The sequence below is a fragment of the Lepidochelys kempii genome, chromosome 2 (genome assembly GCF_965140285.1).
Source record: "Lepidochelys kempii isolate rLepKem1 chromosome 2, rLepKem1.hap1, whole genome shotgun sequence".
NCBI classification, from domain to species: domain Eukaryota; kingdom Metazoa; phylum Chordata; order Testudines; family Cheloniidae; genus Lepidochelys; species Lepidochelys kempii.
In genome coordinates, this window is record NC_136381.1 from 74060251 (window position 1) to 74083527 (window position 23277).

At 42.4% G+C, this 23277-nt stretch overlaps 2 protein-coding genes across 3 annotated transcripts in view; one reads left to right on the forward strand and one right to left on the reverse strand.

Annotated features, from left to right (window-relative positions):
- Nucleotides 1-370: 370 nt before the first annotated feature.
- LOC140906729 (DNA replication licensing factor mcm4) lies at nt 371-21449 on the reverse strand. 2 transcript variants are annotated; one of them, XM_073331249.2, is made up of 17 exons: nt 20897-21449; nt 20050-20148; nt 18404-18565; nt 17731-17894; nt 17545-17643; nt 15701-15796; nt 15520-15615; nt 13773-13911; nt 13064-13284; nt 12276-12396; nt 10696-10955; nt 6090-6455; nt 5523-5650; nt 3787-3994; nt 2748-2976; nt 2206-2339; nt 371-1161 (listed from the first exon to the last, which is right to left on the reverse strand). In XM_073331249.2, exons 2-17 carry the CDS (start codon nt 20117-20119, stop codon nt 1069-1071), a joined length of 2586 nt encoding a protein of 861 aa, XP_073187350.1. In that variant the 5' UTR covers nt 20120-20148; nt 20897-21449; the 3' UTR covers nt 371-1068. The 2 variants fall into 2 exon arrangements, with proteins under 2 accessions (XP_073187350.1, XP_073187349.1); XM_073331248.2 differs by lacking the exon at nt 20897-21449 and adding an exon at nt 20465-20560.
- PRKDC (protein kinase, DNA-activated, catalytic subunit) overlaps nt 21074-23277 on the forward strand; it is a 154504-nt gene continuing 152300 nt past the window's right edge. The window contains exon 1 of the mRNA XM_073331241.2: nt 21074-21434. Coding sequence (XP_073187342.2) covers nt 21251-21434 — 184 coding nt within the window. The 5' untranslated portion in view covers nt 21074-21250. The remainder of the gene's footprint in view (nt 21435-23277) is intronic.

Below are 23277 nucleotides of genomic sequence, written 5' to 3' on the forward strand. Positions count from 1 at the left end.
TTACTACTTTTACTGTACTGAATGTTGACTAATTCAATACAGTAGGATTAAATGATCAGTTTCTAATGTATTGAACTTTATTCATCTTTAGCTTGTTTTCAGTTTTCTAGAGAAACTTTCTTTTGTCATGTTCAAATACTCTTGATCTCACTTACATGTAGGGAAGCTGTGCATAATCTGAAACAGTGTGAGAACTGACCTTGTGCTCTGAGAGCAGATGAGTATAATTAAATAGCTAAAGGCCACTTTTCCACATCTATAAAATGTTTGTAATATTAGTGTTATGCCTACATGCTGCATCCTCTGATTTAAATTCCCACTGCAATGGACGAGAGAAAATGACCGGAGAGACAGTCTGAATTATGTTTTATGTTTTATGAATTATAAATCTTACAGTAATAGGGGTTACTATAGGAAAATGACCTAATGTGAAACTTGGACTTCATTGTAGCTTGCTATGGTAAAAGTTCAAAGCAGAAAGACATCTTAACAGCAATTAAACACTGATGGGAGGAAGAGAGAGCAGTAATCTGAGGGAAAAGGAAAAATGGTTATTGTTCTTTTAAACTCCTGGAAAACAAAATGAAGGCTGCTGAAGTGTTCAAGATTTAGCTTAATTTTTTGTAATGCATACAAAGGAAAAACTATTATAATGCCAATGGATTTTAATTTCGAAAAGTCACAAGCACTAATCTCGCTGTAGTAAAAATATTAAAGCATAAATGCAACTTAAATCAGTGCATATGTCAAAAAGCAGTGGTTCAAGATGAATTGTGACATTTGGGCTTTAAAATGCATAAAATTTGTTGGCTTGTTCTACCAAGCACTTGACTGAAAATACACATCGCACTGAAATGTAAGTAACCCATTTTATCCAAACAAATATCGCTGTTCAATTGCAGCTTTTTGCAGTCCTTCAGAGAATCTAGTTATTTACAGTGCTGACAGTGGTGTTCAACAGGTCACCATCATGAGTTTTGCCACGGAGAATAATATTCTTAAACGTGATGCAGATCTCAAGGGAAGTACTTGGAAAAAACAGTAAAACTCTGCTGTTAAGTTATTTCATTACAGCAACCTAACAGTCTTTCCAGTAACAGTCAAGAAGTCATCGTCAGCCAAGGCACGAAGTGCTTCTTCAAACATTTCTTTAGTGACAGCCTTAAAGAAAAGAGAAAAGTTTGAGGAAAATATACAAAAGGCTATGTTACAAAGCCCCAAAGAAAAATCATGGGATTCTGCTTGTCTCACCAACTTCCATGTCAAGTTTGCCAGGTTTTAGGTAAAAGTTTTTTGTCTTTTCAAGCTGTAAAATTCATCCTGGAATGCAACAGTTAAAGTGGGTTCTTTCTGGCTTGTGCATCCTCAGTGGTAATAAGAGATTCTGCAAACCAGAATAGACACCTATAGCTGACAAGAATAATCAGCTTTTTTTTGTCAGCCAGACAAGGATGTAAGTAGTCAAGATCTCTTCTATTCCACAGGTGGAACTTATGTCTATGAAAGAAACACTAACTGAAACCAGAATTAAGCTAGTTAATCAGGAACACCTAATGACCAACTGACTAGCAAGCTAATCTTATGCCTGCTGATGTCAGGTGGACAGCAAGTAAATAGATTCATAGATTCCAAGGCCAGAAGGGTCCACTGTAAACGCTGATTACCTGTATAACAAACGGCATACGTACAATTTCTAGAGCGTATCTTTTAGAAAAACATCCAACCTTGATTTAAAAATTGTTCAACTTCCATTAGATCGTATTATATCTTTCTCTGTGAGATTGAAGAGCCCATGCTTAATATTTATTCCCCAAGTAGATACTTAGACTATAGTCAACTTACCCCTTAGCCTTCTCTTTGTTAAGCTACATAGACTGAACTCTGAGTATCACTTTAAGGCATGTTTTCGAATCCTTTAATCATTCTTAGGGGTCCTCTCTGAACCCCCTTTAATTTATCAACATCCTTCTTGAACTGTGGGCACCAGAACTGGATAAGTATTCCAGCAGCAGTTACACGAGTGCCAAATACAGAGGTAAAATGACCTCTCCACTGTTACTCGAGATTTCCATTTAGTTTTCCTAGTCAACTGAGATACAACTATAATCGGTACTGAGGACCATGCTGAGTACACAGAAGATCCCCCCAGGAGATGGAAACTTTTTTTTAACTCAGAGTAGTTATACAAAGAAAGCAGAAACTTACTGCGTCAGACTGTGCACGGAGATCATCAAAAAGCTGTTGGTATTTTAGAGCTGGTGTTTTGCCCTTTGACTGGATAAGCTTCTTCAAGGCTTGAGCCAGCTCCTCCTTACGTTTACGGGCCGTGGCACTTATCCCTTGGGAAAAAAGTACAGAAAAAGTTAAAGGATATAATGTTGACTGTTATTTCTGCTTTAAATATGAGAATGTCAACATTAGGAACTGAATTCTTTGTAGCTGAAAGAGGGCTAACAATATAGGCTGCTGTAGCAACTGTTCACTTCAGGTATTAGCCATTTTGGGGAAGTTTTGCAGATTTCAAACATTGTTTCAATTCAAAATCAGATTTCATTATAAAATGAATATACTGACTTTGAAATTACATCCAGGTTTGACATTTATTACCTGGATTGCTCAATGTCCAATCTGAAGCATTTACAAATCCACAAACCAATCACTGAGGATATCACCAAACTGAAATAGCATATATAGTTTTCTAAAGCCAGACCCATTAGATACTAATTTATCCTTATGTGAGCACAAACCTGTAGTGAGAATGGATATGTCCACAATGCCAGTTCTTGGATCAGTAGCAGACTGTTTCAGAGCTTCCCGATGGAGTCGTTTTGCTTCTTCGACATCAATTGTTTCAACCTTGTCAGAAAAACGTACTTTAGCATGAGCTTCTGCCAGACGGATCAAAGACTCAAGCTGTCTGGGATATGCAGAAACCATTCCTCTACCACTGCCAATCTTTCTCATGTCCACATAAGCCTGAAGGAGAAGGAAGGGGGGAATGTTTTATGTATGAGTAATTCACAGATGTACTATGTAGGATGTATCCAGACTCCTCCTTTCAGAGGATTATCAGCCTGGGGAGGAAGAAAAAAATCCAAATAGCATGTAGCCCCTTAAACATAAGTGCCATATACATCTTCACTATTTCCCTTGCCATGACTGACATCTACCACAGCTAGTATGTCTCTCCTTGTGCTTGATCCTGGAACAAAGCCATAATAAACTGGGCAGATTATTCCTGCAACCTTACACAGTATCTTTGGGGATCACAGTGGATGGCAGGGAGCTGTGCAGCCTTAATATCCCCTGTCAGAAGGGTCCCTATACAGAGACAGGTGATGGCTGGAGACTTGACTGGGCATTTCCAGAGTGAATCCAGGGGGAAATACGGGTGCAATTACCATGAAACTGAGACAGTTATTAATGTTTAACCTGGTCTCAAAGCACAGAAGAATATGTGGAATGCTAAAGCCTATCACTACTATCTGTACAGGTATATCTATAAAAAAGCATGAGAAAGTTCAAGTTCTACTGAAATTATGTGATGGTTCTGTACGAGTATGGGAAACCTGCTCAGGGACAGACTGGTTTGCACAGAATGACTTCTATGCAGGATTAAAAGGAAGGAGAATAGTCAATACAGAATATAGATTTTTAAAAAGATTTCAAGAGCCTAATAAAGGAAACCGGTGTACACAGTTCTGGTACATCTTATCCCACAGGAAGGTTCCCCCCCCCCTTCTTTTTAAATCATGTACTTTAAATTTCACATCCACAACTTTTTACCTCAATAAGGGCCTGACTTGCTTCTTCACTTAGTCTAGGATTAACATAGCTACGAGCATACGCAATGTAATCCCTCAATACTGCCATGTCCATGTACTCTTCTTCCACCTGCTCTTCACTTTGGTAGTAGAGTGCAACCAAGTGGTGAGCAAGACGTCTGTCGTATGCTTCATCACGCGGGTCCAACATTAGAAAGATCAGATCAAATCTGCATGGAATAAAGTTTCAATACTTAGTGCATAAACTTTTTCCACCATTTACACTACTCGGTTTTATGATTTTGATCAACCAAGTGGAAGCTGTCTGCAATCTAAAATCTGACATTTTATTTGTTACATCACGAGTACTGGATACTCTTAGGAAGTAAAAAAGACGGTAAAAATGTGATTTTGCTTTCAGTCGACAGAGCTGAGTATTTGAAGGCAAGATGTTTCCAGAAGGCTTCCAACTGTGGAATTTTCTCCCATCATTCACCGAAGAACATCTGAAGGCTGGAACCTTCCACGCATAGTGTAAACTTCCATTTATTGAAGCTTCTGCCTGATGAGGTGATGGAATCTACATATGCTTCCAGTTTGATCTTGAGGGGGAATGTATTTGAAGTTTGTGTACTTAATGTATTGAATAATTCCTGGGTGCAACTGTATTCTGAGAAGGATGTGCTGGGCATACTTTTAGTCAGATTTCAAAAGATGACAACTACCAGCAGTTTATTAAATCAATGGAATTAGATGCTCATAATCATCCATAGTTACTTATTTTCTACACTGCCTAAAAGAGTTCTAGGTGCCTCATGGTATGAGGTATGGTACATATTTTGAGAGGTTAAAAATCTTAATTTATCATCAATAGGCTCAAGCCTATAAAAAACAGAAAATAGGGTGACACTTGACATAAGAATACAAACCACACACTTGTATACTATATTTGGCTTCCTAATTTGTAAAGCATGCAATGGCTGAAAGACTCATTTTTATGCTCTTCTGAAGATATGATGCCTCTATCATTGTTCATAAAACACTTACTCCAGCTACTAACACAGCTTGACAGGAAGAAAAGGCAACTGAGGGTATGTCTACACTGGAGCTGAGGTGTAACTTCCAGCTTGGGTAGACATACCCAGGTTAGCTCTGAGTTAGCGCGATTAAAAAAGAAAGTGTTGCTGCCCTGGCAGAACTGGCTAGCTGCCTGAGTATGCACTGAAGAGTTTCAGATGGGATCATGCCTGGAGCACCTATCCTGTCCCACTGCTTGCACTGATGTGGCTACACTTCTATTTTTAGCACTGTGGCTTGATTACCTGCTGTAATGGTCTATCTACTTGAGCTGGAAATTACACTCCACCTCCAGAGTAAATACATGTCCTTAGAACTAAATGTAAAATACTTGAGATTTGAAAATGCCAGTGCCTGCGCAGTGACAAAATCTTGAAGCAAGCAGAACAATGGACACAACAAAACCCTAGAGACACTGCCGAATCCCATTATTCAATACCAAGCACTATACGCTAGAAACTGGTCAGTCATTTACAGTCCTCTGCTAGAGTATTAGTTAACAACATTACTTTTAAAGTAAATTTAGAAAAAAACCTTTCCCTTTCTACATTGCAAATGTCACCCCCAATCAACATGTTCCTGCACACACTATATATATACACACACACAGAGGGGTAGAAAGTTGTTTTGTAAAAAACCAACCAAGCATGCATCATGGAAACATAAGTCTAATTGTAATACCTGGATAACAACGTATGAGGAAGTTGGATGTTTTCAATAGTAGTTTTCTTTGGATTCCACTGCGACTCTATAGGGTTAGCGGCTGCTAGGACAGAGGTGCGAGCATTCAGTTGGCAAATAATTCCAGCCTGTCAAAAGGAAACGCATTTGAGAGCAAACAACCTTTCCTAGCGGAAGGAAGATTCCAGCAGCTATGTTAAGAGCCCCAAGACTTGCTTCTTCTAACAAGAAAGACTTTAAAGAATTAACTCTTGCTGGGTTCACCAAAAATGCTTTATAAAAAGGGTTCTCTAAATCAAGAGAAACAACCTCATTACAAAAGCTTGGGTACAAAATGGAACAAGGTTATCTGGAAGGGGTATTACATGCAGTGTGCAGCCATGCTGAATGTTGTCACTGAAATACAGCTCCAACATCTATACTGTCATTCAACTCTGAGGTTTTAAGTGACCCAGTTCTGTCAATAGTCTTATCTCTAATTTCTATGTTACCTTTTAAATTCTCATTTAATCATCTAACAGATATTAACCTGGGTAACCTGAGTACAATGCTGAGCTAGGGTCTTACCTTGGCAATAGAAAGAGTCTGTTGTTCCATTACTTCATGCAGTACTGATCTTGTGCTTTCATTCATTTTATCAAATTCATCAATGCAGCAAATGCCATTATCACTGAGAACCAGAGCACCTGTCTGCAGAACTAGCTGCCTTGTCTCTGGGTCCTTCATTACATATGCAGTGAGGCCAACTGCGCTAGAGCCCTTTCCAGATGTGTACTGGCCTCTAGGAACCAGGTTATAGACATACTGAAGCAGCTGTGATTTACTAGTGCCAGGATCACCACACAGAAGAATGTTGATCTCAGCACGAAAATTTCCTCTGCCGGTATGACTGAAATCTTTTCTTGATCCCCCAAACAGCTGAAGCAGAATGCCCTATAAAAATAAGAATTTTTCCAAATCAGACACCAAAGTTCTTGATAATTACATGAGCCAATCTCTGATTGAGTGAACTGAAATGTCAAATGAAAATGTGTTCTGTTAATAATTTCAGACAATGTGAAGCTGGAGTACTGTTTTCTGTCAAGTATCACTAGAAAGGGTCTGGAGTTCTAGCTTTATCACTTCAATGATTTCCAGGTCATATCTGCTTAGATTACTTTTTAAATTAAACCACCAGCTCTGCAAAGTCAATTTTGAATTTAAACACTGAGCTAGGTTCTTTCTGGATCTCTTATCAACAAAGACTCTACAGTTGGTGTGATGCTGTATAAAAGAAAGGTGACCATGTCTGACCCCTGTTGCGCAATTGTGATAAATCTTGTACATGTGTCATGTAAAAAGAAAAGGAGTACTTGTGGCACCTTAGAGATGAAGTGAGCTGTAGCTCACGAAAGCTCATGCTCAAATAAATTGGTTAGTCTCTAAGGTGCCACAAGTACTCCTTTTCTTTTTGCGAATACAGACTAACACGGCTGTTACTCTGAAACCAGTCTGTAATGTGTCATGTAAGGTATCATTGGAAAAGTTATAGTCTGCTAAGTACGATTATCCTGTTTGTATGCATGTATCATCATTGTATATGAAGTTATGAAACTTAGCTGTGTGTCTGTATCTCAAACCTGTTGTGTTTCTGGGTAACACCCCCTAGACAGATTTACATCAAGGCTAGCCAGCCTGCTTGATGGCCCATTAAGGAGAATCAGCTCTTCTAGAGACCCCTTCTGAGATCCCTTAAGGCAGCACCTAGGCAATGAATGCCTCATGACTCAGCAAGGCACATGTGACTCAGGGCTCCCTGTTTGTACTAGTAACATTCCATGCACATGTAGAGTTACCATATTTCAAGTTCCCCAAAAGAGGATGGGGGAGAGAAGAGGAGCTGGAGGTACTCATGCGGGGGAGGGAGGGAGGGAAATGTTACTCCCTGTCATGGTGGCTGGCACAAGCGCAGGTCGCAAGGACAGCCATCAGTCATGGCCTCCCTGAGGGACTCCCTCCCCAGTGCTGGGAGCCAGGGCCCGGGTGGATGGGATCCGGCAGCTGTGGCTGGAAGGGGATGGACCAATCAGGAAGCAGACCAAACGGGGCTCTTTCTGAGCTACAGCATCTGCTCTGCAAAAATCCAGGACATATAGTAATCCTAATTGTGACCCAGGGCTCCACATCTGTGCCAGTAACTTTCCGTGTATGTGTGCTGTGGGTATAAATTGCAGACTATGACATCAATCTTGGTCTTCATTCCTGCTCCACATATCTGGGCTACGATTTCTAAGCAAGGGAAGCTTTGAATAAAAAGGACTGATGACCCCCAATCCTTTCAAGTGATCCAGAGAGACTTAATGCAAACTGACAGATTTAACATCACTGCTAATATCTTGATTTACAAACTCTGAAATCAACTGTAATGTATGACAGTAGTTTTCAACCAGCGGTCCAGGGCCCCCATAAGGGGCCTCGAGCACGTTTCAGGGGGGCCTCCAAGCAGGGCCAGTATTAGACTCACTGGGACCCAGGGCAGAACACCGTAGCCCCACTGCATGGGGCTGAAGCCTAGGGTCCTGAGTCCCATCAGCTGGGCTGAAGCCTGAGTAACATTGCTGCATGGGCCCCAGGCAACTGCCCTGCTTGCTAACCACTAACGCCAGCCCTGGCTTTTATATGCCGAAGACCAGTTATTGTGGCACAAGTGGGCCATGGAGTTTTTATAGCATGTTGGGGGCGGGGGGGAAAGGAGGCTCAGAAAGAAAAAAGATTCATTTTAACTGTTTAATAACTCTTCCTTTTTTACATTAATAAACCTTTAGTTTTGAGTTACTAAAGGATTGGCTACAAGCATAGTTTTTGGGTAAGATCTGACCTATATATTGACCTGGGGTGTGTGGCTGGTTCTTTGGAACTGGGAAAACTTTAAATGTGGTGGTTTTGGTTTAACAACCTTTCATCCCTAAGTCCAATTGTAATAACCAAGGGCTGGAGGGCCTAGGGGACTGTTGTGTGGCTCTCTGAACTAGTGTAGTGATACAAGAGCTCACTTTTCTTACTGGCTTGGTGATCTCTAATCATAGAATAAACCACCAGTTTTGGGTTATGTCTACCCTGAATTTGGCACACTCAGCTGTGACTCAAACTAGGTAGTTGGAACTTACTTTAATTTGGTTGATGATGCACAAGTCAAAATAAAATACCATGCGCTCCCCCTCCCCACAAACAGAACAACAATGATTTTCATACAGCTACAGCTTCCGTCTTATTTCAGGTTTACCATTATATGTTAGCTAGTATATAAACTGTTACACTGATTCCCATTGTGGCTCCAGCCATCGAGCAAAAGGCAGGTTGACAACACTAATGTGCACAAAATGCAAAATTCCATGGGAAAGGATTTGAATTTATTGCCCTTTTGTTGAAAGTGCAAATCTGGTTACTTTAAACCACCATGGCACCATGTAACTCTGAGTGTCGTTCACCAACATGTTTAAGGAAACAGTTGCTCTTACAGGTATAAACTTTCTGTAACCAGAGATGCTAAAACTTTGAGTGCTGTAAACTTTGAACTATTTCCAAACTTGTCCTTGGTACCATTGAACAGCTGATCTCAGGAGCAGTCCCTGCTGTTTCATGAAGGTCAAAGCCTTAGATTCGCCTTAGCTTTACATTAAAAAAGTTGCACAAATCTGGAAAAAAAAAGTTACAGCCTTCTCATTTTAGGCGGGCCTGTATATCACGAAGCTTTTGACCAAATGTCCCTAAATTTCCACTATAAACTTTAACCTCAGTCCCTCTTACAGCATTTCCATGCACGTGGGTTTTAGAGCAATTGAAAAATTAAAAATCAACTCCTTACTAGAGGGCTGTATCCAAGGAACCCCTAGATCAAATGACTCCCAACTTGCACTACTAACTGTGGCTCTGGTCCTGATGACATTAATTTTCAGCACAACTGGACTATGCATATGGATTTTAGAGCACTTTGAGATGGTGGCTCAAACTAGCAGCTTTTCCCTGAGAGCAAGCCTTCCAAAAAGGAGCTCCTTCAGAATGCGAGAATAATTAAAGTGAAAAACACATGTTCTCAAAAAGCTACTGAGGGCAGGAATTGAATGCATAGTACCCGGGCGCTGCTCGGGTTCAGTGGCCACAGCATGTCACCTGAGCCATCCAGTTACTCCGACATCAGGGTAGCTGCAGAACACGCTAGCTTGGAACAGCTCCATTCTCGCTGCACATACACAAATGACTTTTCTCTGGCTTGCCAGCATGGGCTCAAGCCACATTATAGATCCAATTTTTATCCTGAATAGTTCAAAATATTGTTTCCCCAAAGGGACAATGTGTGCCAGACCCTAACTGAGATCAATGCCAAATGTGTTATATTCAATAGCAAAAACACCCAACTTAATTTTAGAAGTAACGTCCAAGAGGAGGATGCTTAGAGCAGAGAACTGGAAACATAAGTCCATCCAAAGCAAACTGAATAGCTTTCCATGCAGGTGCCTGTGTAGAATATTCAAAGTAAAATGAAGAAATCCTTGAATGGGCACAATTATCTACAACACCACAAATAGTACTGAAGAATAGATGGACTTATTTGGGGCAGCTGATAAAAGGCTACTTACATGAGCATTTTTTTTTGGCTACCCCAGGGCACGAGTGCACATACAAACCAGTAAGCTTTTAAACAGTAAGCTACTCTCAACCTGAGAGTGTTACTGCCCCACTATAATAATCAAAGATTTAGAGCCCCACGCAGTGGACGGTCTATAATGTTTCCCAAGGTTTGTTAGTTGTGACTGCATTTCTCAGTTTTCTGGATCCTGTTGGAGAGTAGAGAGATGGCCAAAGAAAGCAGAATTACTGGCTGGCCAGTTTCCTTAAAGCCAGCCAATAGAAGAGGAGAGTGAAGCTAAAGGCTTCCTTCCCTATTACCTGAAACCCCTGTTGCATTATCTAAAGATTTCTGATTCCCGAGGCCCTCTGATAACTGAAACTTACTGTAAATAAAACTCAAATTTTATTCGGGATGTATTCAAATACACAAAGGCCTCTTATTTTTCTGTATTTGAAAGACTCCATATAGAGTATCATTTCCAAAAAAAAGTGTATATTTTAAATGGAGATGTGGATTTATACTATCTAGTCAGGTGTTCCGGTAGACTTGTAAAATTTTGTTTACCTTTTTGATATCTTCATGTTCATAAATGCTTGGAGCCAGAGCCAAAGAAAGTCTTTCATAAATATCTGGTTTTCTGGAGAGCTCTTTCAGCATTTCCACACGTTCCTCTGCAAACATTTTCTGCTCAGTTTCTTCATCAACACCATGCAAACGTTTTGAATCGGTTTTACGGTAATGAATGACGTCAATGTGGGTTTTATAGACCGATTTTACATTGCTCACTCTTGGATTAACTCGAATAGGAACTGCTCTGTAGATACCTAAAAAAATCCCACACAGAATTACAATGCAGATATGAATTCAAATAAGCTCAGCTCAAATGCTGGAGGTTTAAATGACTTATCTACATTTTTACTTTTCACTTCAATTTTCAGATTGCTTCTACAGAATTAGCCACATCATGGAGGAGCAATTCTCTAGAAAGCTTTCCAAAAGTTGAAATGCTTTGACCAGGTTATGCTCCTCCTGATATCAATGTTACTTATGCCCCTACCATTGAGGCCCTGATCCTACAAACACTTAAGCATGTGTTTACCTTTACTACCATGTCCCATTATTTTAGATGGGCTACTCATGATAGTAAAGTTATGGCTTTAAGTGTTTGCAGGATCATGACCTAAAGTGCATTAGAAAATCCTAAAAGAGCCTAAATTTAGCCAGCTCTTGTAAAAAAAATAAAAATAAAACAAATGTTGGCCTGCACATATAAAAAGTTGACAATATTGTTTGTGCACTGAAGGTCTAAATAACTTTTCAGTATTAAAACTGAAGCAATCTTGTTCTGAAGCAGCAATGATTTAATGCTAGTAAGAGAAAAGTTTATTAAAAACTATTTTAGTCTGACCACTGCGAACAAGCACATGTAAATTTAAACATGAGTAGTACTATTTAAGTCCATGGTACTGTTCACATGAGCAAAGTTAGGTATCTGGTTAGGTGACTGCACTATCAGGATCATAATTTTCAGTGTTTGGTCTACAGCAGTTTTGTAAAATTTAAATTAGACTAGTGACATTAAAAAAAAGCACTTATAGTTAATTCATTATAAATTCTAACCTAATGTTTCAAAAGTACAATTTTTAAATTAGTTTCAAAAAGCCTCAGCCTAATTTAAATTGAGTTAATTTAAATCATTTCAACATGCTTCCTCATTTGTTCAAGAAATCAAAATCTGTCAGTACATGTAAGCTTTTCAAAAGCTGTTTCATGATAAAAATGCTTCTTTCCTTTGAAGTATAGGTTAAAGAGCTGTAATCATTAATTTTTAGAAATTGTATCATACAAACATATGGCAAAAACACTCGCACCCGTCCGTCTACACAGATAGTACCTATTGGCAGCTGTAGTTACACTATTGCTGATTTAAGAAAGGGGGAAATATTCAGAACTCTAACGGTATTTTGCACCAAAACTAAGATATCACTATATAAATCAGATGGTGACTGAAAACTGAAGTGGAAATATCAATTATGATGTACTCAATTAATATTCAACAGACACTATTCCAGAATAGACCACTTGGTCCAATGAAAAGAAAGGCACGTGTATTAGCCAGATGAAGTTAAGAAACTGCATTTTACCTGTAACATTAACTCTGTCACCTGGCTGAACCTTATCAACAAGGTCGTTGTGAGCAAACAGCACCACAGTATGAGGTGTCTGGCCAGCTGGCATATCTTCAGGAGACTCCTGTAGTTTGATCTGACAAAAGAGATATTAAGGTTACTATTTCTAAACAGTAGAAACCTAACAAATTTAACTCATTTGTAAGAAAGGATTTTACAACAACTAAAGAAGTCGGGCATCTTCGAATGGATACTGTTACATATTAGAGTACACTAAAACACAAAACTTTCAAAGATTTCACAACATGGTAGAAAACCACTACTAAATTAGAATTCCCCAGTTAGAATACCCAATCAGAATTATGCAATCGAGTTGTAGAAATGAGAGAGTGCATCTAGTGATTACTATCTCACATTGGCAGATTTACAGACAGGGCTAACCTATCCCACATATGTCATAGGACATTAGAACAGTCTCCGTATGGCAACATTTATTCGGTAAGTGAACAAAAAACACTAATTGGCTTGACTAACTTTTGGCACAAAAAACCACTCAACTCCCCTTCCAAATGGAGGATGGATAATCCTTTCATTTCTTTCCCCCCCTCTAAATATTAAGTATTATTGCAACCCTGTATTGCTTCATATGGTTACTTAAAGAGCTATGAATTGTTTTGAAGTTCAATATAGTAAGTCCTAAGAAACAGACATTTTAATATGGTTAAGTTACTTTTTAAAGAAAAAGGCAACTATTAAGCAAGCAAAACTTTCCTATTTTACAACACCAAAACGAAGCAACATACCATCTGTTTGTCTGAAAACATGGACCGATTGTGAATTAGTGCCATACTGTGTGTTGTGTTACAGTTCTTGCACGTTGACGGTTCAGCAATCCGGCCGCGGTCAATTTCTACTCTTGTGGTGAAGGCACAAACCTGGCACTTGAAGAATGCTTCTTGCATCTCAGGAATCAACTGGGAGCTTCTGATCACCATACCACTGATGGTGATAAGTTGGTCAATGTCTACAGCATAGAAAGGGATACATGTGATTGGCTCATGCTTTTCATTTGCCTGTCTCAAAAGTTCACCCTAGATTTTATTTTTACAACTAAATGGAGATTTACAGTGCCCACACATGAGGTAGAGAATATTTTGTCTGAGACACAAAGAAAATAAAATCTATATGAATAAAAATAAGCCACAGTTACATCAGAATTTTGACACAAGGGATATTATAAACCCTTACATTTCCAGGTATAAGACAGTCATTTACCAATAGAAGTTTGGAAAAAAATTCTTTTGTGGGCAGGTTATTCAACGGTTGTCCATTACAGTGTTTTTTGCACTTTCCTCTGCAACACGTATAGTGACTATGTGAGTCTGAAAATACTGGCCTAGATGGACCTGAAGACTCATCATTTATCTTTTTTAATCTGTGTTTTCCTAGTTGTTGAACAAATTTCATGCATCCTCAAGTTTCTTTTTTTACATGGCAATCAAAACATCTTACCTTCAGGGTTCAGACTCCTCATATTCCTGGTCTTCAATGCATTATATGGTCTGACTTGAATCTGGTGTTCTAATATTGAGTCAGGGTAACGATCAAAAAAGATCTCATTAGCAGCCATGTCAAATGTTGGGATAACTTCCTGTTTAAAAGGAATAGATGCATGTGTAAGAAAGCCTGACATTAAGTAGTTAACACTTTTTACTCCCAAAATATTCAACTTTGTGACCCCATTTGGTGCTAAGAGATAGGAATGACCACAGTTCTGAGAGCATTCCCCTACAGAGAGGGAATTGCCAGTTGGCTGTTTAAACTAGCTTTTTGTCCCCTTTGTACTGAAAGAGCAGTGCACTCCTGATCTGGCCTTTGGATTCTTAGCTGTAGTGCAATTGCCCTACCTTTTTGGGTTTAGATAGAATTTTAATGATACCCTACGTTACTTTTTGAAAGGTGTAACATACGCAAAAAAGGACAGCAAAAAAGGGGCCACGAAGAGTATGCCAAATATACATACATCATTATGGAACATATGTATTACATTACCATGAGACAATTTCACTAAATACAGCCTGTGACTTTTAGTCATCTTCCTTAATATTTAGCATTAATACAGAATGTTTCTTATTTAACAAAGATTAGAATCTAAACTTTCCTCTAAAGAAGTAGGTTGCTAGCTCTTATGGTTGCAAAGACAAGGATATGGTGAAATGTCTGAATGTGCAGAAAGCTCCATTGTTCTGCTGCTCAGAGTAACAACTTTCTTAACCTACAAAAGAGTGAAAACTGGCAGCAAACTTGTCTTCAGAATCCTGTGGGCACCAGTAAAACTGAGCCACAGTTTCATTCTGTTGCTACATAGAAAAGCTGTGAGCAGCAGCAGAATCAGACTCTGGAGCTATTCGCAGGCAGAGGAAGGACTCAAAAGAAAGGCAAGGAAAAGAATTGTGAAGGCAGCCCCATGGTTGCAGTTGTAGCTAGGTATATAACAGATTTAAGACAGGCACAGAAAGACTGATAAAGATCCAGTGACCACTACTTTGTCATTCTGGGATTCAGCCTTGAACTTATGGTCTTTTGAAGCTGCCTGCTTCCTCCACACACCTACATGGCAGAGAGAAATAAGCTGGAGCACTGAGCAGGATCCATGGACTACAAACTGGGAGGAATTCCAGCAAAATCCCCCTTGTCAACAAATTTGGTGAGCGGAATGGGGAGGCGTTCTGAGCTTCCCATGGGAATTTGCTTTGGAGAGCACCCTCCCTGAGCTCTCTAGTATCTGTCTGTGGTTATGAAGTGTCTGGTAAATATTTTAAGATCTTTATGTAACAAAATATATTTTATGCTGAAGTTTGTATACACAAATGTTATATTTCAGAGTAGCAGCCGTGTTAGTCTGTATTTGCAAAAAGAAAATGAGTACTTGTGGCACCTTAGAGACTAACAAATTTATTTGAGCATAAGCTTTCGTGAGCTACAGCTCACTTCATCGGATGCATCACGAAAGCTTATGCTCAAATAAATTTGTTAGTCTCTAAGGTGCCACAAGTACTCCTTTTCTTTTTACAAATGTAATATTATCTTTCTAAATATTTATAGAAGTGCTTAAGCACTGGGGTATGTAGCTATAAATACTGCCTCCTCATTGAGTGATAATCTAAAACAGTTACATACTAATTTATGCTTAAATAATGCAATTTAAAAAAAACAGAACTCAACTGGAAGAAAACCTTTAAAAAAGGCCTGATGTTACCTGTGGATAGCAGATCAGCTGTCTGTACAGATTTGTGTCAAAAGACCTCAGATGGTCACAGTTTACATTTAGAAATGGTTCCCCAACCATATTGATCTGCAAGATGTTTAAAAACGCCACATTAAATCACCAGCATTTAAGTCTGAAAAACAAGTTAGTTTTAGCTGTATTACAGTACTACCTCCTCAAGTCGCTGCATATAGAGTGGTTCATTAAGATCCAAGCCAATGTTCTCTTCCTCTTTAGCCAATGGATCAATAAAACGCTGAAGAAATCTCTGAATATTGAGAATAAGATAAAACAAGTTATATTTAAGAGTGCCCAAAGGGACAGAGCTGTGATTTCACTGCTACACCATTCCTACACTGGATGACATTTTCATGGCTCAAATTACCTTCAAAAATTCTCTCTATATTGCAGGTAATCAAAAACTCCCAAAGGGTAAGGATACCCCTAATGCATCCCCCTACAGGATATTTCTCTCATGCACACTACAAGTTTCTTAATTCCAACAATATATTTCAAATTTCACACAGTAAAGCATACCAATTACTTTGAAAAAGCCTTATTAAGCTATTATCCCTTTTTAATCAAACTAATTTTTTAAAATTTTACAAATACAAGTTAAAAACACTTTTGGGAACAGGATAACATGCTAAACATATTACTACTAAAAAAGTATATGAAATTTTACTGGGGATTTTACTCTATTACATCCTAATGCCTACAAACCTTACTCCTGGACCAAAATCCCAACATTGTACAGCGCTTACTAACAGAATAAAAAGAGCTTTCCCAAAAAGCTTACCATCCAAGTAGAAGACAAGAGACAACAGATGGATACAGACAGGGACATAAAAAGAAACAGGGTCACAGTACTGGTCAGTATGACAGGCAGTGGCCTTAGCACACCAGCAGCCTAGCTGTTGTAAAGGTTTTTGTAGGCATCACAGAAAAGGAGAGCTTTAGAGAAGGATAATAAGGGAACTTTATAGATATTTACAGGGAACTCCTCCTAAGTGTAAGGGGCAGCATGGGAAAAAGCACAAAGATACTTATTTGAAAATTTAACAAATGGACAATAGAAGCGGTCCAACTGGAAAAGAAAGTAGACTTTCTCAATAGTTAATAAGAGTTGATGGGTAAGGTGGGAATAAGCCATGACAGACCTTGAAAGTGAAGACCAAGTAGCTTATGCTCAGTGCAGCAGAGAAGGGGGAGCCAGTGAAGAGACGAAAAGAGAGGGGTGATCTGCTCAAAACAACATACTAGGAAAATATTTTTGGCAACATTCTGAACTGGCCTAAGCAGGGCAAGATTTGATTGGTTAAGGCCAGAGAAAACGCTGTTGCGGTAATCAAGAGGAGAGTTTTTGTCCAGGTCTACACTACAGACCTATACTGGTACTGAAGCAGAGAGGTACAGCTGAGTTTTCCACATAGAAGGGATAGCTGAATTTGTGTTTGCAGATGAGATAACCCAGAGATAAGGTGGAGAGGGAGAAGAGAAGGGAACTCAGGACAGAACCATTTGGAACTTCTACAGAATGTTGAGGGTGGATGAGGAGGATCATCTAAAAGACTTGCTGAGGAGGCGATTAAAGAGGTAGAATAAAGAATAGGCAAAGGATGGAAGCCAAAGGAGGAAGAGACTTCAAGAAGAGCATGGCTGATTGTGCTGAAGGCAGCTGACAGGCCAAGGAAAATGAGCATAGAGTACTGGTTCTGAGCTTTAGCTAGTAAATGGTCATTAGAGACTCTGGGAAGAGCAGTTTCATTGGAGCCCAAGGGATGGAATCCAGAATGATGAGCTCTATGGTGGAAATTAGAGAAAAGAAACTCCAGACAACAATTTTACTTTTTCTCCTCTTAAAAACACTGTATGAAAACATCAGTATTCTTCAAACACCCTCAGATTGATCCTAAACATAACTCAATTCTAATATTTGCTAGAATCAAATACTGCACATAGAGAAGACAAATAAGCTTTTCATGAAAATGGAGGTATCCACACTTGTTCACCTACCTGGAACTTTTCTTTGCATGAAGCTACATTAACATCTGTTCCCCATATCACAAGTTTTTGTCCAAGAGTTTGTTCACTTGCCAATGCATCCTCTGCTGGCTGTGGGAAGGAAAAAGCCATCAATATGGATAATATAAATACATTTTAGAAAAAAAGTTACCAGCAAAATCTGAAACATCTACCTACCACATCAGAATGCAAGTCCACCTGCCTGGCTTTGCGGGCGGATCCAAGATCTGGCCTCTGCCTGACTGGAGTTCCTCGCACACCACTCCTTGGAGTGCCCTCCACTCTAGAGCTGGGAGTGCCATAGGTCAGAGGTGAACTAATATCAAAATCAAGTGGAATTGCTACAAAGAAAATGTTTAATTATACTTCAAAATATTAATGAATACACTTTGCCCTAATGAAGTAAACAAGTTAGTGTTTGTCATCGGTCAGTGTGATGGCAGACTAGCGAAGTTTGTAAGTCTTGTTAATTTTATAACTGTATTTTACAAGGCTGTACTAGCCATAGAATGTACTGTATGGATTAAAATGTATATTTCTCCAAGCCAGAAGGAACACACTTTGCTAAAATAGTTTATTTTAAACACCAACAGTATTTTAAAACACTGTAGAGCTTAACAACAAGTCACACTAAGGCCTACTGGGTGCATGTTTTATGCACTAAAATCAATTAACTAACTTAAAAGCAAGCCACCAACTAACCTGTAATTGAAAACAATCCTGTTAATTCATTTTTTGTTTTTAAATTGACAGCTATGTAAAAGCCTACATTAAATCTTTCAGTATAGGCCATTTAACAGCCAACAGTACACAGATATCAGCATTTTGCTCCTACTACTGACAGCAATACCTGATTCCCGAAACTGAGGTGGGCTGGAAAACAGAACATCTTGCACATTTGGGCTTTGCATGTCAACTGCTGGGGAAGTAGGCATTGGCTGTAGATCTCCTGTAGATGTGGAGTCATCTGTTCTACGTTTTTGTGAAGGAGGAGACTGAGCTTCAGTGTGTGCTGCAAGAAGATGAAAGCTGGTTAAGTAGCTATTTCAGATGTTAGCTGCAATGTTCTACACAGATTAATGTTAAAAGACCAAATCACAAAATAGATCATATGATAGAATAGCAGAGAACTTAGCTGATATAAAATTAAAAAGCAAAGTGCAATATTTTGCTGAAATGAAAATGAAGAGTATTTGTGAGATTCCAAAAGTGGAAAATAGCTTAAGACAGTTTAAAATAATTAATGATCTTCTAAATGCTTAAGAAATCAAAACTGCTACTACTAGTGTTATGAAAACCTAGCTCACATAGTGCTTTTCATGAGTAGACTCCTTTGTAAAGTGCTTTGAGAGCAGTATCATTATCCCTGTTTTCCAGCTGTGGAAACTGAGGCAGAGAGAGGCAGAAGCGACCTACATACCAATGAGTATCAACGCTTTTCAAGTGCAGTGATAAGTTTCACAGATCACACCTGTAACACTTGTAAACTTGCCTCCGTTTCACTTTTACAAAGCAGCCTCTTGCACCAATGCATTGTTGAAGACTAAAGCCAGGTCCGTACGACAAAGTTTTGTCAACATAGCTATGGCACTGACAGATGTGAAAAAACATACCTCTACCTGACACAGCTATGCCAGCAAAAACCCATAGTTGTAGCAACAGCTTTGTTTCCCATTTCAGTGACACCCTTCTGTTAGCAATGCCCCAGAGTGAGTTGAGCTTACTACTGTACTGACATTACCTATGCTGATAGAAGCACACTTCTTCCCACATAGCTGTGTGGGAAAAGCCTTTGCAGTGCTGACAAGGCCATGCAGAAAAAACTAGTTTAGCCCAGAGACTAACAAAAAGTTAGTTTACTTAAGTTGTCGTGTTCCTCTGAAAAGGGTCTAAACCAATAATTTATTGCTTCCTGCACATCCAGATTTTTAAATTTTTGCTTTAATAACAAAAAGCTGCTTTTACTGTTCTTAAGGCATTAGCCCTGCAGACCAAACACAGGTGAGAGTGAGCTAGACTCCATCTGTTCTTTGGCACCAGTTTAGGCCTAGACTACACTTAAAATGTAAGTGAACCTAGTTACTGCCGTCAGGGATGTGAAAAAGCCACACTCCTGAGTATACCTTGGAAGACCCAACCCTGGGTGTAGATGCTGGTAGGTGGGCAGATACTGTCACTTGGGGAGGTGGAGTTCCTACAGGCCCAGAAAACCCCTAACTCTCTCAGGGTAGGCAGTGGTCATGCTACGGGGTTACAGCAGCAGTAGCTACACCAGTACTGTATAGTCTCTGCACGGTGCACATACCCTTGCTAAGCACCAAACAGAGAGCGGGGGGGGGCTGCCCACATTCCCCCCTCCGGGCATTGCTTGGCCTGCCGAGGCCTTCCCGGCCGGACGCTCATCTCCTAGTGGAGTTTGCAGGGCTGCGGCCGCAGTCAGCTGCCCCCGACCCAATCCCGACGCACCTCCACCCGGCGGGGAAAAACTGCACTTACGAGTCGGCGGGTTGCTGCCCCGCCCGCGCTTGCTGCCGCGGCGGCTCGGTGTGGAGGCCGGCGAGGACATGACGCTGCTTCACCGGCGGCTGCTGCTCCCTGCGCGGGTGGAGAGAGAGAAACTGAGGCAGAGCGACCCCCCTCCCCGCCGGCCCGGAGCCCGCACCGAGCCCCCTCTCCCGCGAGCCTGCCGGCCCCGCGCCCTGCACCGGGAGCAGGCAGCCCTGCTCCGCGCCGCCCCCCGGCACCTGCTCCGAGCCGGGTCCCGAGACCAACAAGTTACAGCGAATTAACGGCACAACACGGAGCCGCTCTCTTCAGCGCCGCGAGCCCCCCGCCCGTCCCTCGATCCCCTTCGCGCGCACATATTCGCAGGGGGGGCGTGGGGAGAGATGGGGGCGTCTCGCGCTCGTACCCCGCTTTTCTTCCGCAAGCACCTTCGGCCAGCCCGTGAACCCCGAGAAAAGTCCGCGCCAAACCGGTCACGTGGGTGGGCTCGCGCGGGTTTTCCCGCCAATAGCCGCACGGCCGAGCCTAACTCGGCCCAGAAAGGGGGTCGGAACCACCCATCTCGGTTCCGGGTACGGACGATCGCGCCTTAGGGGTTCTGTGAGCCTCTCTGCAGGGACAGAGCAGACTCTGACAGGAGCCCGATTATCTCACAATACAGGGAATTCACTCACGTAGAGCCTACATCAGATTCACAGACGGGTCCCCCCCCTCTCTCTAGTGAGACATGGTATCGCCCAAGTTTCGCGGCTCAGCTATTGAAAGCCCCTCGACGCAGGTTGGGAGACTAGAACGGTCCATTCCCATCGCGGGGGTGAGGGATTGTACTCATAGCTACCTGATTTACACGAGACGGAGTTTTACATCTGCAGCAGTAACATCGCATGAAACCAGCTTCCTCGTTCGTGTTCCTGTGTCTCCGACCGGAGGCGCGGTAACGGACACCCCCGCGGCCGCAATGGTTTAGTCCAACCTTTCTTTCCTCCTCCTCCTCCTCCTCCTCTTCTCTCAGACTGAATCAATCAAGCTCCGTCCTGCGCCGGGCCGGGTTACTCGGCTCTGCCTGGGGAAGTGTACTCACCCAGGCGCGTGCGTCTGTGCGATTGGTTCCGCCCAGTGAAACTCCTATCTGGGGAAGGTCCTACCCCGCCGGCGGAAGGCCCTGTTGGGAGTTGGTTGCGCCGCGGTCGCCATGGCTGCGGCTCTGCCCGTGTTCGGCCGCGGCGGCGGCGGCGGCGGCGGCATTCAGGGCTTCCTGCACCAGCTGTCCTGCGCGCTGCAGGACCCGGACCCCGGCACTGCCGCCCTGCGCGGCTACCACCTCATCCGCAGCGTGGGGGAGGCGTGCGTGACCAGCACCGGCGACGGCGCCCGCGGTGCGTGTGAGCTGGGCGGCGGTAACCAGCAGGCCCGTGGGCGGTGCAGCCCCGCTGCCTGGGCGCGCTCAGCCCGTGCCTGGGAAGAGCTGTCAGGCGCCCGGCCGGCGGGGACAGGGGAACCCCGCCCACGGCTGGCCCCCTTGGGGAAGGGGGGGGTCATGGCAGCGAGCCCCTCTCGTTCCTTGGTCACTGTGCCCGTGGCTGGCGTGGCCTGTGCCCGTCCTAACGCAGTAGGACCCTGCAAAGGGGTTCTGGGGCGCCCTGTGGACCAAGCAATAGGTCCCGGCCTGTGCATGGGGGCAGGGAACCCCTTCCTCAGTCCTCGCCCAGTTAGCCTGCGAAACGCTCTCCAGAGCGCCTGCCGCCCCAAACCTGACCTTCCGCTCTCAGTAGCCCCCAGGGAGCCCTGCCCCGGGGAGCTTCCTGTGTTAAACGTTGAGAGACTAGGTGGGTGAGCAGTGATAATTTTTGTGGGGGAGAGAGACGAGCTTTTCGGTCCTGACTGCACAGTGCTGCACGCTCTGCACCCAGCTGCTCCGCCAGCATTAGCTCACGGTTGTGAGGGAGGGACGCGGAATGCGAGCGAGCTGCTCCGCTGTCGGTACCAGGAACTCCCCCATCACCAGGCCAGTTGGTGAGGGTTTTGGGTTACCATGCCGTCTCAGGAGCCAGCTGAGCAGGTTCAGGTGTGGTTGGTTTGCTGTGCCAAGGCTGACCATGCCTGGGGCATCTTTTGCAGCTCACTATGCATTTGGTGCTGTGGAGCATGCAGCACGGTTGTTCTTTTCCTCTTGAGCTCCCCGGTGTTTGCAAACTGAACACTGACCACTCAGAAGTCATTGACTAGCTTTAGATAGCTCTGTGATTTTTGTTTTTTAATAAAACTTGCTGTCCTTGTCATGACAATATTCTATATAAGACTGTTTAAAACTATTCTGTGCAGCCCTACCAGCCACCGTTCTAACCCTAGTCCGGGAGGGAAGCCCTACCCTGTGGAATGCTAACCATAGCCTGGAGAGCCCCACCTTACTGGGTCAGGGGCTCCTATCCTATTGAACCCTAGCCCCAGGAGCTCGATGCTATTTAATCCTAGATCAAGGAGCTCTATCTTTTTGAACAGTAATCTTAGCCTGGAGACCCTGTACCCTATTGAACTCTAGCAGTTTTTTGGTGGATGCTTGCAGCCCTGCCTTAATAACCCTTAACTCTAGTGCTGGGAGCCCTAACCTTTTAAACACTAGCTCAGGGAGTCCTAGCCCGTTGAAACCTATCTTTATCCCAGGGAGCTCTACCCTTTTAAACCCGAACTGTATCCTGGGGAGCCCTTGCAATCCCAGACCTAGCCCTATCCTGGGAAGCCCTAGCCTATTGAATCTGAACTCTAGCCTAGGGAACCCTAGTCTACTGAACTTTAACCCTAGCCTGGAGAGCCTTTTGCTATTGAACCCTAATCCTATAACCTGAGGAACTGTAGCCTATTGAACCCTAACCGGGAGAGCCGTAGCCTATTGAGCTCTAACACAATCTCAGGGATCTCTACCCTATTAAACAGTAACTCTAATCCAGGAAGCGTACTCTGCTGAAGCCTAACCCTGGTCCCAGGAGCTCTAGGTATTGAACTCTAACCCTAGTCTGGGGAGCTCTAGCTTTGGGAGCGCTGCTCTATTGAACCCTAATCCCGAGAGCTGTACTCTATTGAACCCTAACCCTAACCTGGGGAGCCCTAGTCTATTGAGCCCTAACTCTAGACAGGGAGCCTTTGCAGCTCCAGCCCTATCCCTAGCTGGGGAGCCTTAACCCTAATACTAGCCCAGGGAGCCATAGCCCTTTGAACCCAAAT

What these genes read in the sequence shown, in the direction of transcription:
- LOC140906729 (XM_073331249.2), bottom strand. Translation starts at nt 20,119, where the DNA reads ATGTCCTCGCCGGCCTCCACACCGAGCCGCCGCGGCAGCAAGCGCGGG. An exon ending in AGCTGATCTGCTATCCACAG is followed by an intron (nt 13,912 to 15,519) that starts GTAACATCAGGC and finishes CCTTTTAAACAG; the next exon opens with GAAGTTATCCCAACATTTGA. An exon ending in AGACTCTTTCTATTGCCAAG is followed by an intron (nt 5,651 to 6,089) that starts GTAAGACCCTAG and finishes TCCTTTTGACAG; the next exon opens with GCTGGAATTATTTGCCAACT.